Here is a 14,153-nt window from a genome sequence, read left to right as displayed (position 1 = left end):
TTCAGTGCTGACTGGGGGAGAGCTCACTGTGCCATGGGTTTAAGTGTTCAGTGTTGACTGGGGGAGCTCACTGTGCCATGGGTTTAAGTGTTCAGTGTTGACTGGGGGAGCTCACTGTGCCATGGTTTTAAGTGTTCAGTGTTGACTGGGGGAGCTCACTGTGCCATGGGTTTAAGTGTTCAGTGCTGACTGGGGGAGCTCACTGTGCCATGGTTTTAAGTGTTCAGTGTTGACTGGGGGAGCTCACTGTGCCATGGGTTTAAGTGTTCAGTGTTGACTGGGGGAGCTCACTGTGCCATGGGTTTAAGTGTTCAGTGCTGACTGGGGAGAGCTCACTGTGCCATGGTTTTAAGTGTTCAGTGCTGACTGGGAGAGCTCACTGTGCCATGATTCTCAGTGTTCAGTGCTGACTGGGGGAGCTCACTGTGCCATGGGTTTAAGTGTTCAGTGTTGACTGGGGGAGCTCACTGTGCCATGGTTTTAAGTGTTCAGTGTTGACTGGGAGAGATCACTGTGCCATGGGTTTAAGTGTTCAGTGCTGACTGGGGGAGCTCACTGTGCCATGATTCTCAGTGTTCAGTGCTGACTGGGGGAGCTCACTGTGCCATGGTTTTAAGTGTTCGGTGTTGACTGGGGGGAGCTCACTGTGCCATGGTTTTAAGTGTTCAGTGTTGACTGGGGGAGCTCACTGTGCCATGGGTTTAAGTGTTCAGTGTTGACTGGGGAGAGCTCACTGTGCCATGGTTCTCAGTGTTCAGTGCTGACTGGGGGAGCTCACTGTGCCATGGTTTTAAGTGTTCAGTGCTGACTGGGGGAGCTCACTGTGCCATGGTTCTCAGTGTTCAGTGCTGACTGGGGGAGCTCACTGTGCCATGGGTTTAAGTGTTCAGTGCTGACTGGGGAGAGCTCACTGTGCCATGGGTTTAAGTGTTCAGTGTTGACTGGGGAGAGCTCACTGTGCCATGGTTCTCAGTGTTCAGTGCTGACTGGGGGAGCTCACTGTGCCATGGTTTTAAGTGTTCAGTGCTGACTGGGGGGAGCTCACTGTGCCATGGGTTTAAGTGTTCAGTGCTGACTGGGGAGAGCTCACTGTGCCATGGGTTTAAGTGTTCAGTGTTGACTGGGGAGAGCTCACTGTGCCATGGTTCTCAGTGTTCAGTGCTGACTGGGGGAGCTCACTGTGCCATGGGTTTAAGTGTTCAGTGCTGACTGGGGGAGCTCACTGTGCCATGGATTTAAGTGTTCAGTGCTGACTGGGGAGAGCTCACTGTGCCATGGGTTTAAGTGTTCAGTGCTGACTGGGGAGAGCTCACTGTGCCATGGTTCTAAGTGTTCAGTGCTGACTGGGGGGAGCTCACTGTGCCATGGTTTTAAGTGTTCAGTGCTGACTGGGGGGAGCTCACTGTGCCATGGGTTTAAGTGTTCAGTGCTGACTGGGGGAGCTCACTGTGCCATGGGTTTAAGTGTTCAGTGCTGACTGGGGGAGCTCACTGTGCCATGGGTTTAAGTGTTCAGTGCTGACTGGGGGAGCTCACTGTGCCATGGGTTTAAGTGTTCAGTGCTGACTGGGGAGAGCTCACTGTGCCATGGTTCTAAGTGTTCAGTGTTGACTGGGGGGAGCTCACTGTGCCATGGGTTTAAGTGTTCAGTGCTGACTGGGGGGAGCTCACTGTGCCATGGTTTTAAGTGTTCAGTGCTGACTGGGGGGAGCTCACTGTGCCATGGTTCTCAGTGTTCAGTGCTGACTGGGGGGAGCTCACTGTGCCATGGTTCTCAGTGTTCAGTGCTGACTGGGGAGAGCTCACTGTGCCATGGTTCTAAGTGTTCAGTGCTGACTGGGGGGAGCTCACTGTGCCATGGTTTTAAGTGTTCAGTGCTGACTGGGGGGAGCTCACTGTGCCATGGTTCTCAGTGTTCAGTGCTGACTGGGGGGAGCTCACTGTGCCATGGTTCTCAGTGTTCAGTGCTGACTGGGGGAGAGCTCACTGTGCCATGGGTTTAAGTGTTCAGTGCTGACTGGGGGGAGCTCACTGTGCCATGGTTCTCAGTGTTCAGTGCTGACTGGGGGGAGCTCACTGTGCCATGGGTTTAAGTGTTCAGTGCTGACTGGGGGAGAGCTCACTGTGCCATGGTTCTCAGTGTTCAGTGCTGATTGGGAGAGCTCACTGTGCCATGGTTCTCAGTGTTCAGTGCTGACTGGGGAGAGCTCACTGTGCCATGGGTTTAAGTGTTCAGTGCTGACTGGGGAGAGCTCACTGTGCCATGGGTTTAAGTGTTCAGTGTTGACTGGGGAGAGCTCACTGTGCCATGGGTTTAAGTGTTCAGTGCTGACTGGGGAGAGCTCACTGTGCCATGTTTCTCAGTGTTCAGTGCTGATTGGGAGAGCTCACTGTGCCATGGTTCTCAGTGTTCAGTGCTGACTGGGGAGAGCTCACTGTGCCATGGGTTTAAGTGTTCAGTGCTGACTGGGGAGAGCTCACTGTGCCATGGGTTTAAGTGTTCAGTGCTGACTGGGGAGAGCTCACTGTGCCATGGGTTTAAGTGTTCAGTGCTGACTGGGGGAGAGCTCACTGTGCCATGGTTCTCAGTGTTCAGTGCTGATTGGGAGAGCTCACTGTGCCATGGTTTTAAGTGTTCAGTGCTGACTGGGGGAGCTCACTGTGCCATGGTTCTCAGTGTTCAGTGCTGATTGGGAGAGCTCACTGTGCCATGTTTCTCAGTGTTCAGTGCTGACTGGGGGGAGCTCACTGTGCCATGGTTCTCAGTGTTCAGTGCTGACTGGGGGAGCTCACTGTGCCATGTTTCTCAGTGTTCAGTGCTGACTGGGGGAGCTCACTGTGCCATGTTTCTCAGTGTTCAGTGCTGATTGGGAGAGCTCACTGTGCCATGGTTCTCAGTGTTCAGTGCTGATTGGGGAAGCTCACTGTGCCATGTTTCTCAGTGTTCAGTGCTGATTGGGAGAGCTCACTGTGCCATGGTTCTCAGTGTTCAGTGCTGACTGGGGAGAGCTCACTGTGCCATGGGTTTAAGTGTTCAGTGCTGATTGGGAGAGCTCACTGTGCCATGGGTTTAAGTGTTCAGTGCTGACTGGGGGAGCTCACTGTGCCATGGTTCTCAGTGTTCAGTGCTGATTGGGAGAGCTCACTGTGCCATGTTTCTCAGTGTTCAGTGCTGACTGGGGGGAGCTCACTGTGCCATGTTTCTCAGTGTTCAGTGCTGACTGGGGGAGCTCACTGTGCCATGTTTCTCAGTGTTCAGTGCTGACTGGGGGAGCTCACTGTGCCATGTTTCTCAGTGTTCAGTGCTGATTGGGAGAGCTCACTGTGCCATGGTTCTCAGTGTTCAGTGCTGATTGGGGGAGCTCACTGTGCCATGTTTCTCAGTGTTCAGTGCTGATTGGGAGAGCTCACTGTGCCATGGTTCTCAGTGTTCAGTGCTGACTGGGGAGAGCTCACTGTGCCATGGGTTTAAGTGTTCAGTGCTGATTGGGAGAGCTCACTGTGCCATGGGTTTAAGTGTTCAGTGCTGACTGGGGGAGCTCACTGTGCCATGGTTCTCAGTGTTCAGTGCTGACTGGGGGAGAGCTCACTGTGCCATGGTTCTCAGTGTTCAGTGCTGACTGGGGGAGAGCTCACTGTGCCAATGGTTCTCAGTGTTCAGTGCTGACTGGGGGGAGCTCACTGTGCCATGGGTTTAAGTGTTCAGTGCTGACTGGGGGAGAGCTCACTGTGCCATGATTCTCAGTGTTCAGTGCTGACTGGGGGAGAGCTCACTGTGCCATGGTTCTCAGTGTTCAGTGCTGACTGGGGGAGAGCTCACTGTGCCAATGGTTCTCAGTGTTCAGTGCTGACTGGGGGGAGCTCACTGTGCCATGGGTTTAAGTGTTCAGTGCTGATTGGGAGAGCTCACTGTGCCATGGGTTTAAGTGTTCAGTGCTGACTGGGGGAGAGCTCACTGTGCCATGATTCTCAGTGTTCAGTGCTGACTGGGGGAGAGCTCACTGTGCCATGGTTCTCAGTGTTCAGTGCTGACTGGGGGAGAGCTCACTGTGCCATGGTTCTAAGTGTTCAGTGCTGACTGGGGGAGATCACTGTGCCATGGGTTTAAGTGTTCAGTGCTGACTGGGGGAGCTCACTGTGCCATGATTCAGTATCCTGTATCTACTTTAAGCTGCTGCGTCAGTTATTGGTGGATGCCACAATCGGAAAGCATCGACACAGAACTGCAGGGACCTCTGGTGGCTACACAGCAGGTTTCAACCTCAGCCCAAGGCCCGGGGGCCTCCGGGGACCAAGTCACCCCAACATTGGGAGCCGTCCTTGTGGAATCCATGACACACAGCTCGCTATCTCGTCACTGCCACCCGTTCAGCTCATTCCACTTTCAAAGGACCCCAAGCTTTCCATAGAGAGTGTAACTCTACATTAACCGACCCGTCTCAATCCTCCCTCCCCTCCACCCAATGTCGCTATTCTCACTGGGCTCGCCCTACTGCCTCCACTGAATCAACCACCAAACAGTGCGTTCCTGACGAGTTTACCTTCTCCTGCAGTGCTTCCCGCATCTCCTGTATCCCGGTGCGTCGGATAAACTCTGGCAGCTCGAAGGGGGGCTTCTCAATGCCACGCTTGCCCTGGAGGTACTTACGCTTGAAGCACCAGTGTCGGGGGACGGGCACAGAGTTGCGGGTGGCCTTCAGGTGAACCAGCAGCTTCGGGTCATGTGCTGTGACGTCATGCATCTCCACCACGTCCGGTCTGGCGACGAGCTGTGGGTCAAGGGTCAGGACAAGGGTCAGTGTGACCAGCACCAGAACAGTTACCCTGTGTCCCCCTGCCCGCCGCATCAGGGTCGCACCACCCGTCGGCAAGCAGCTTGAAGAGAAAGGGGCAAAAGCCACCCAATCTTCCAGTTACAATGGTGGGTCCCACCTGCTGGAAGCAACTTGTCTACTTTAAATCCTTGCTGTGTATTGTGTTAGGAACACCAGGCCATTCAGCCCCTCAGGCCTGTTCCACTGTTCAATCTGATCACTTCTGATCTGAATGTTAACTCCATCTCCCCGCCTGGGTTCTGTAACCCTTAATCCCCCTCACCCAACAGAAATCTATCCATCTCCCGTTTGAAATTCCCAATTGACCCCCGGTCTCAGCAGCTTTCTGGGGGCAGAGAGTTCCCGATTTCCACTCCCCTTTGTGTGAAGAAGTGTTTCCTGACATCACCCCTGAACGGCCCTGGCTCTAATTTGAAGGTTCTGCCCCCTTGTTCTGGACTCCCCCCCCCCCCCCCCCCCACCCACCCCGAGCAGAGGAAATAGTTTCTCTCTATCGACCCGATCGAATCCTTTAATCATCTTAAACCCCTCGATTAGATCAACCCCTTAATCTTCTACACTCGAGGGAATACAAGCCCAGTCTGTGAGACCTGTCCTCGGAATTTAACCCTTTTATCTCCGGGATCATTCTGGTGAATCTGCACTGCACCCTCTCCCAGGACAATATCTCCTTCCTGAAGTGCGGTGACCAGACCTGAAGACAGTTACTCCAGATGGGGTCTGTCCAGAGCTTTGTACAAGTGAAGCATAAATTTCTCCTATTTGTATTCCAGCCCTTTCGAGATAAAGATTAGCTTTTTGATTACTTTTCGTACCTGTCCCGGAGCTTTTAGTGATTTGTGTACATGGACACCTAAATCCCTTTTCTCCGCCACAGTGCCCCGTTTCCCAATATATCAATAACCTTTCTTGGATCCAAAGGGGATGTGGGTGAATTCCATCTGCCACCGTTCTGTCCACACAGTTAGTCTGTCTATGTCCCTTTGTAACTTCCTGCTTCCATCTGTAGTACGACCCATCCCTTCTACTTTAGACTCCTGGCTTTACTCTATCAAACCCGTGCTGTCACAGCAAGTAAGCTGGCAGTGTACCAGAGCTGTCCACCCACAGGACGGACTGGTGAGGTACACTCTCTCTTCGACTGTGGTACCGAGACCAAACCCACGGCTGACCAGTCCACATCGGAGCAGGAACACACGGAGCCTGCAGTAACTCCCATGGCTCTGCCCTTCACATACTCTCTCTCTACACAGAGTCCTGAACAATGCAGTCAGCACACCTGCTTCAGCTCAGCAACACTCAGACGGTTCAGTCTCCGCAGTTTCTTCTTTGACAGCTTCGGCAGGTCATCCCTCCTTTCCTAACAGACAAGAAGAACACAGTTACACAAGGCCTTCATATCATCTCTCCCTCCCCAACCCAAACTCTGTCCTGTCACTGGGTGCAAGTGCTGCCTCTCGCTGGGATAAGGGTTCTTCAAGTGCGATGCCAATTCAGCAGGTATCTCCACTCTGACAGCATAGTTACACAGAGGGGCTCAGCACAACACTGGGTTAGATGGGTTAACTTAGCTCAGGCGAGGAACAAAGTCTGGGCCCTTTCTGCTCTGTGTCAGGGGACTTAGTGAGAGTTGCTCTGTGCCCACGAGGCAGCAGGCAGGACTTCAATTTAATGTCTCATCCGAAATACCACTCCTCTGACCATGTGCCCCTCCCTCAGTACTGACCCTCCGACAGTGCGGCACTCCCTCAGTACTGACCCTCCGACAGTGCGGCACTCCCTCAGTACTGACCCTCCGACAGTGCGGCACTCCCTCAGTACTGACCCTCCGACAGTGCGGCACTCCCTCAGTACTGACCCTCCGACAGTGCGGCACTCCCTCAGTACTGACCCTCCGACAGCGCGGCACTCCCTCAGTACTGACCCTCCGACAGTGCGGCACTCCCTCAGTACTGACCCTCCGACAGCACGGCACTCCCTCAGAACTGGCCTTCCGACAGTGCGGCACTCCCTCAGAACTGACCCTCCGGCAGAGCAGCACTCCCTCAGTACTGACCCTCCGGCAGTGCAGCACTCCCTCAGTACTGACCCTCCGGCAGTGCAGCACTCCCTCAGTACTGACCCTCCGGCAGTGCAGCACTCCCTCAGTACTGACCCTCCGGCAGCGCAGCACTCCCTCAGTACTGACCCTCCGACAGTGCGGTGCTCCCTCAGTACTGACCCCCCGACAGTGCGGCACTCCCTCAGTACTGACCCTCAACATTGCGGCACTCCCTCAGTACTGACCCTCCGACAGCGCAGCACTCCCTCAGTACTGACCCCCCGACAGTGCAGCACTCCCTCAGTACTGACCCTCCGAAAGTGCAGCACTCCCTCAGTACTGACCCTCCGGCAGTGTGGCGCTCCCTCAGTACTGACCCTCCGACAGTGCAGCGCTCCCTCAGTACTGACCCTCCGACAGTGCGGCACTCCCTCAGTACTGACCCTCCGACAGCGCGGCACTCCCTCAGTACTGACCCTCCGACAGTGCGGCACTCCCTCAGTACTGACCCTCCGACAGTGCGTAGCTCCCTCAGTACTGACCCTCCGACAGTGCGGCGCTCCCTCAGTACTGACCCTCCGGCAGCGCGGCGCTCCCTCAGTACTGACCCTCCGACAGTGCGGAGCTCCCTCAGCAATGACCCTCCGACAGTGCGACACTCGCTCAGTACTGACCCTCCGACAGTGCAGCACTCCCTCAGTACTGCACTGGGTGGATTAACCTAGATGCTGTGAAACTGGGACGGCAGTGGGTGAATGATTTATCCAGTGAATTGAGAGACACAGCCAGGTCAAACTCACCACATCGTCATCACTGTCCAGATCATCATCGTCGTCACTGCTCCCTTTTGGCTCCAACTCGAACCCCTTTTTCTTCAGCAGCACTGTGGACTCCAGCTTGTCCGCCTTGTCTGGCTCCTTGTCTTTGTCTTTCTTCACATCATCCGTCAGCTGGAAGAAAAAAAAAACAAAAAACCATCAGTCACCTTTAAACACAATGGTGCACATTGACAATGGCTTGTCAAACACTCCCTCGATACAGAGTAAATCTCCCTCTACACTGTCCCCATCAAACACTCCCAGGACAGGTACAGTACGGGGGTTAGATACAGAGTAAAGCTCCCTCTGCACTGTCCCCATCAAACACTCCCAGGACAGGTACAGTACGGGGGTTAGATACAGAGTAAAGCTCCCTCTACACTGTCCCCATCAAACACTCCCAGGACAGGTACAGTACGGGGGTTAGATACAGAGTAAAGCTCCCTCTACACTGTCCCCATCAAACACTCCCAGGACAGGTACAGTACGGGGGTTAGATACAGAGTAAAGCTCCCTCTACACTGACCCCATCAAACACTCCCAGGACAGGTACAGTACGGGGGTTAGATACAGAGTAAATCTCCCTCTACACTGTCCCCATCAAACACTCCCAGGACAGGTACAGTACGGGGGTTAGATACAGAGTAAAGCTCCCTCTACACTGTCCCCATCAAACACTCCCAGGACAGGTACAGTACGGGGGTTAGGTGCAGAGTAAAACACCCGATAGCTAAGTGACTGTCTTCAATCTGTGGGCTGGCTGTTGCACACAATTTCTGCAAGTCTGACTGGAACATCACCACGAGCAGGAGTCTTGGCCAACTGCAGTCCCAGGTTATCACCACCTCAGGACAGGCTGTGGATGCCGCCAGGGCCTCTCCCTCTGTGTTGCTGTGCGTGTCTGTCTCTACTGCCTTCACTCACTGTACCATGTAGGACCTCCCACCTAGACCCAGCACAGACAGTGCTTACCCTGAACGACTCAAATATCCTCTTGAAGTAGATGAAATTTGTGTCAAAGATTTCAGGCTCCTCAGTCACGTACTCCACCTCCACTTCCGATTCAGTGTCCGTCACTCCCACCTTCTCGGCCTTCTTCTGGACTCCATTCTCAGCCCGACCAGACTTCTTTTTCTTCTTTCTGTTTCTGCGTTTACGGTTTTTCTGAAGGAATTAAACAACATTGGTTATCTCCTTGTTTGACTTTTGTATCTATAAATTCGAGGGTAGAGTTAAAAAGAGTGACTTGAATCTCTCCAGCTCCTTTCACCCCCTCAGTACATCCCAAAGTGCCTCATAGACAATAAAGTACAGGTTTTTTTTTGAAGTGTTGCCATGGTTATGTAGGAAACGCAGCAGCCAATTTTTACACAGCAAGATCCCACAAACAACAATGTGATAATGACCCGGATCCTCTGTTTTTACTGATGTTGGTTGAGGGATAAATATTGTCCCCAGGACACCGGGGAGAACTCCCCTGCTCTTCTTCCAATAGTGGCCGTGGGAACTTTCACACCCACCCAAGAGGGCAGACGGGGGCCTCGGTTTAATGTCTCATCTGAAAGACGGCATCTCCGACAGTGCGGCACTCCCTCAGTACTGACCCTCCGACAGTGCGGCACTCCCTCAGTACTGACCCTCCGACAGTGCGGCACTCCCTCAGTACTGACCCTCCGACAGTGCGGCACTCCCTCAGTACTGACCCTCCGACAGTGCGGCACTCCCTCAGTACTGACCCTCCGACAGTGCGGCACTCCCTCAGTACTGACCCTCCGACAGTACGGCGCTCCCTCAGTACTGACCCTCCGACAGTGCGGCACTCCCTCAGTACTGACCCTCCGACAGTGCGGCACTCCCTCAGTACTGACCCTCCGACAGTGCGGCACTCCCTCAGTACTGACCCTCCGACAGTGCGGCACTCCCTCAGTACTGACCCTCCGACAGTGCGGCACTCCCTCAGTACTGACCCTCCGACAGTGCGGCACTCCCTCAGTACTGACCCTCCGACAGTGCGGCACTCCCTCAGTACTGACCCTCCGACAGTGCGGCGCTCCCTCAGTACTGACCCTCCGACAGTGCGGCGCTCCCTCAGTACTGACCCTCCGACAGTGCGGCGCTCCCTCAGAAGTGGCACTGGGAATGTTGGCCTAGATTACAAGCAGAAGTCTCTGGAGTGGGGCATGACGGTGGATGTGGTTTATTTGGACTTTCAGAAGGCTTTCGACAAAGTCCCACATAAGAGGTTAGCGTGTAAAATTAAAGTGCATGGGATTGGGGGAGTGTATTGCGATGGATAGAAAATTGGTTGGCAGACAAGAAACAAAGAGTAGGGATAAATGGGTCTTTTTCCGAATGGCAGGCAGTGACTAGTGGGGTACCGCAGGGACCGGTGCTAGGACCCCAGCTATTCACAATATACATTAATGATTTAGACGAGGGAACTAAACGCAATATCTCCAAATTTGCAGATGACACAAAACTGGGTGGGAGGGTGAGTTGTGAGGAGGATGCAGAGAGGTTTCAGGGTGATTTGGACAAGTTGAGTGAGTGGGCTAATGCATGGCAGATGCAGTATAATGTGGATAAATGTGAGGTTATCTACTTTGGTAGCAAAAACAGGAAGGCAGATTATCTGAACGGCTATAAACAGAGAGGGGAATATGCAACAAGACCTGGGTGTTCTTGTACACCAGTCGCTGAAGGTAAGCATGCAGGTGCAACAGGCAGTAAAAAAGGCAAATGGTATGTTGGCCTTCATAGCGAGAGGATTCGAGTACAGGAGCAGGGATGTCTTGCTGCAATTATACAAGGCCTTGGTGAGGCCACACCTGGAATATCGTGTGCAGTTTTGGTCTCCTTATCTGAGGAAGGATGTTCTTGCTATAGAGGGAGTGCAGCGAAGGTTTACCAGACTGATTCCTGGGATGGCGGGACCGACGTATGAGGAGAGATTGAGTCGATTAGGATTATATTCGCTGGAGTTCAGAAGTGTGAGGGGGGATCTCATAGAAACCTATAAAATTCTAACAGGACTTGAGAGGGTAGATACAGGAAGGATGTTCCCGATGGTGGGGGAGTCCAGAACTAGGGGTCATAGTCTAAGGATACAGGGTAAACCTTTCAGGACTGAGATGAGGAGAGATTTCTTCACCCAGAGTGGTGAGCCTGTGGAATTCGTAACCACAGAAAGCAGTTGAGGCCAAAACATTGTATGTTTTGAAGAAGGAGTTAGATATAGCTCTTGGGGTAAAAGGGATCAAAGGATATGGGGTGAAAGTGGGAACAGGTTACTGAGTTGAATGATCCGTCATGATCATAATGAACGGCAGAGCAGGCTCGAAGGGCCGAATGGCCTGCTCCTGCTTTCTATGTTTCCATGACCCAATTACCTACTGATGCAGAGGGAGCTACCGATGGAGACACGGCTGAGGACAGAGAGAGGAGGAAACAGATTCCACTGGCGGGATGGACAGTAAAACAATCAGTGCTGTATTTAGTCAGAGTGGGGGAAGAGGAGGCATCATTACACCGTCACAAACCTCTTTCTTTGATAGCGAGGACACAAGTTCTTCATCTTCAGTATCAGCTGGGGTCAGAGTGGCTCCAATCGCTGCATCGACCTCGTCTGTGGAAACAGAAGCAACACCAGAACACTCGCATTCAACAATGAGACTGGGGAGCTGCCCTGACCTCCAGGGTCCACTGTCTCAGGAGTGCTGAGTTTCACTGTGTGACCTGTCCATTTAAACCGGAATCTTTACCAACAACCTGTCAACCTGTGTCAATGAGAACGCCACACAAAGAGCAAGAACATGAATCGCAAATGCACTGCAGTTCATTCCCCTCCACCCTGTCCCCAAACACTCCCAGGACAGGTACAGTACGGGGGTTAGATACAGAGTAAAGCTCCCTCTACACTGTCCCCATCAAACACTCCCAGGACAGGTACAGTACGGGGGTTAGATACAGAGTAAAGCTCCCTCTACACTGTCCCCATCAAACACTCCCAGGACAGGTACAGTACGGGGGTTAGATACAGAGTAAAGCTCCCTCTACACTGTCCCCATCAAACACTCCCAGGACAGGTACAGCACGGGGTTAGATACAGAGTAAAGCTCCCTCTACACTGTCCCCATCAAACACTCCCAGGACAGGGACAGCACGGGGGTTAGATACAGAGTAAAGCTCCCTCTACACTGTCCCCATCAAACACTCCCAGGACAGGTACAGCACGGGGTTAGATACAGAGTAAAGCTCCCTCTACACTGTCCCCATCAAACACTCCCAGGACAGGTACAGTACGGGGGTGAGATACAGAGTAAAGCTCCCTCTACACTGTCCCCATCAAACACTCCCAGGACAGGTACAGCACGGGGTTAGATACAGAGTAAAGCTCCCTCTACACTGTCCCCATCAAACACTCCCAGGACAGGTACAGTACGGGGGTTAGATACAGAGTAAAGCTCCCTCTACACTGTCCCCATCAAACACTCCCAGGACAGGTACAGTACGGGGTTAGATACAGAGTAAAGCTCCCTCTACACTGTCCCCATCAAACACTCCCAGGACAGGGACAGCACGGGGGTTAGATACAGAGTAAAGCTCCCTCTGCACTGTCCCCATCAAACACTCCCAGGACAGGTACAGTACGGGGGTTAAATACAGAGGAAAGCTCCCTCTACACTCGTGCCTCTCATCCACATACCAGACACCTCTGCTGTTGCCGTGAGTTCCACCTGTCGTTGCTCTTTGAGCTGAAGGATCTTCTCTAGAACTTGGGGAATTCTTGGACCGGGACCCACGTCATCCATCTGCAGGACAAGAAACCTTTTATTATCCAACTTCATATCCTGTCTGCTCACTGCCACAGGGGCCTGAGAGGACAATCAATGCTGGTGTTCCCTTGGGAGCTGGATGCATTATGTATACCCACATCACTCAATTACTGTTTACTCTATAGCCACAGTCCTGACCGAGGGTCACTCAAAAACACAGCGTGTGTCTGTGTTTGTGATTCACACAAACACACATGCACACTGAGGGGACAGGGGTCTATGTGTGCGATTTCCCTCCCCACCCCCCAACATACACACAAGATAATGGTCATTAAAATGATGAAGGGGGCTCGATAAGGTCGATAAGAGATGTTTTCACTTGTGGGGGAGACCAGAACTAGGGGCCATCAATATAAGACAGTCACTAATAAATCCAATGGGGAATTCAGGAGAAACTTCTATCCCCAGAGAGTGGGGAGAATGTGGAACTCACTACCACGGGGAGTGGTTGAGGTGAATAGTATCGATACATTTAAGGGGAAGCTGGATCAACACACGAGGGAGAAAGGAATAGAAGGATAGGGTGATCGAGTGAGATGGAGGGGGGGTGGGAGGAGACTCATGTGGAGCAGATGGGCCGAATGGCCTGCTTTGTGCTGTAAACGTGGTGCAACTCAGTTACCTCTCTGTTCTCTTCACCAGGTGGTGGGGGAGGTCCTCGAAGTCGTGGTCCCAGGTTGGGCACAGTTAATGGAGCAGGAGGCCCTGAGACTACCGGTCGCACAGCTGAGAGGGGCATGGGCCCAGGAGGACCATTAACTGCTGCGGAGTTAAAGAAGGGGGTGGGGTGAGGGAGAGAGAGAGAAAAAAACGTCAAGTTAAAAAAGGTCAAACACACAGAACAATAACTTGCATTTATCAAGCGTCTTTGATGAAACGTCCCAAAGCCTTCGACAGCAGGGTCGTCAAACAACAAGTCATGTCAGAAGAGACTGGAACAGGTGACTAAAACCTACCTCCTTGACCAGACTTTTGAAGGAGAGAGAGGCGGAGAGGTTTAGGGAGGGAATTCCAGAACCTAGGGCCCCAGGCAGCTGATGGGCGCCAATGGTGGAGCGATGGGAATCAGGGGATGGACAAGAGGTTGGAATTGGGGGAGCTCGGAGATCTCAGTTGTGTGGTGCTCCCTCAGTGCAGCCCCTCCCTCAGTGCCGACATGGGGTGTTGTCCCAGAGTATGGGCTTCCAGAGCAGGTCTCGAATTCCTCGCCTTTGACTGCGTGGTGGCTCCACTACCATTGGCCTTTTGCATGCTGGGTCATTCCAGTGAATCATAGAAATCTACAGCTCAGCAGGGGGTGGGGGGGGGGGGGGGGGGGGGGGGGGGCCATTCGGCCCATCGTGTCTGTGCCGGCTGACAGCTGAATGCCATTTACCAGCTCTTGTAGGTTCCGGCACTTCAAGTGCATATTCAAGTACTTTTTAAATCTTCAGGGTTTCTGCCTCTACCACCCTTTCAGGCAGTGAGTTCCAGGCCCCCAACACCCTCCGGGTGAAAATATTTCCCCTCTGAACTTATCAGTTACCCTAAACCATGCACCCCCACTCCCCACGCACCCCCCCCCCCCCCCCCCCCACCCCCCCGGGTTAAGGACCCCTCAAACAAGGGGAATAGGGCCTTCCTAT

The 14,153-nt window shown here is 53.1% G+C and overlaps 1 protein-coding gene across 2 annotated transcripts in view; it reads right to left on the bottom strand.

Moving 5' to 3' along the window:
- sf3b2 (splicing factor 3b, subunit 2) overlaps positions 1-14,153 on the bottom strand; it is a 39,862-nt gene that overhangs the window by 14,098 nt on the left and 11,611 nt on the right. For both annotated transcript variants that reach the window (XM_068021498.1, XM_068021499.1), the window contains 7 exons: positions 13,151-13,290; positions 12,399-12,504; positions 11,233-11,318; positions 8,666-8,857; positions 7,676-7,825; positions 6,114-6,194; positions 4,541-4,768 (listed from right to left, as the gene is read on the bottom strand). In XM_068021498.1, the coding sequence (XP_067877599.1) occupies positions 4,541-4,768; positions 6,114-6,194; positions 7,676-7,825; positions 8,666-8,857; positions 11,233-11,318; positions 12,399-12,504; positions 13,151-13,290 (983 nt within the window). The remainder of the gene's footprint in view (positions 1-4,540; positions 4,769-6,113; positions 6,195-7,675; positions 7,826-8,665; positions 8,858-11,232; positions 11,319-12,398; positions 12,505-13,150; positions 13,291-14,153) is intronic.

Source organism: Heterodontus francisci, chromosome 44 (assembly GCF_036365525.1).
Source record: "Heterodontus francisci isolate sHetFra1 chromosome 44, sHetFra1.hap1, whole genome shotgun sequence".
NCBI classification, from domain to species: domain Eukaryota; kingdom Metazoa; phylum Chordata; class Chondrichthyes; order Heterodontiformes; family Heterodontidae; genus Heterodontus; species Heterodontus francisci.
The sequence above is the reverse complement of the archived record's forward strand: the minus strand, read 5'-3'. Positions and strand labels throughout refer to the sequence as shown.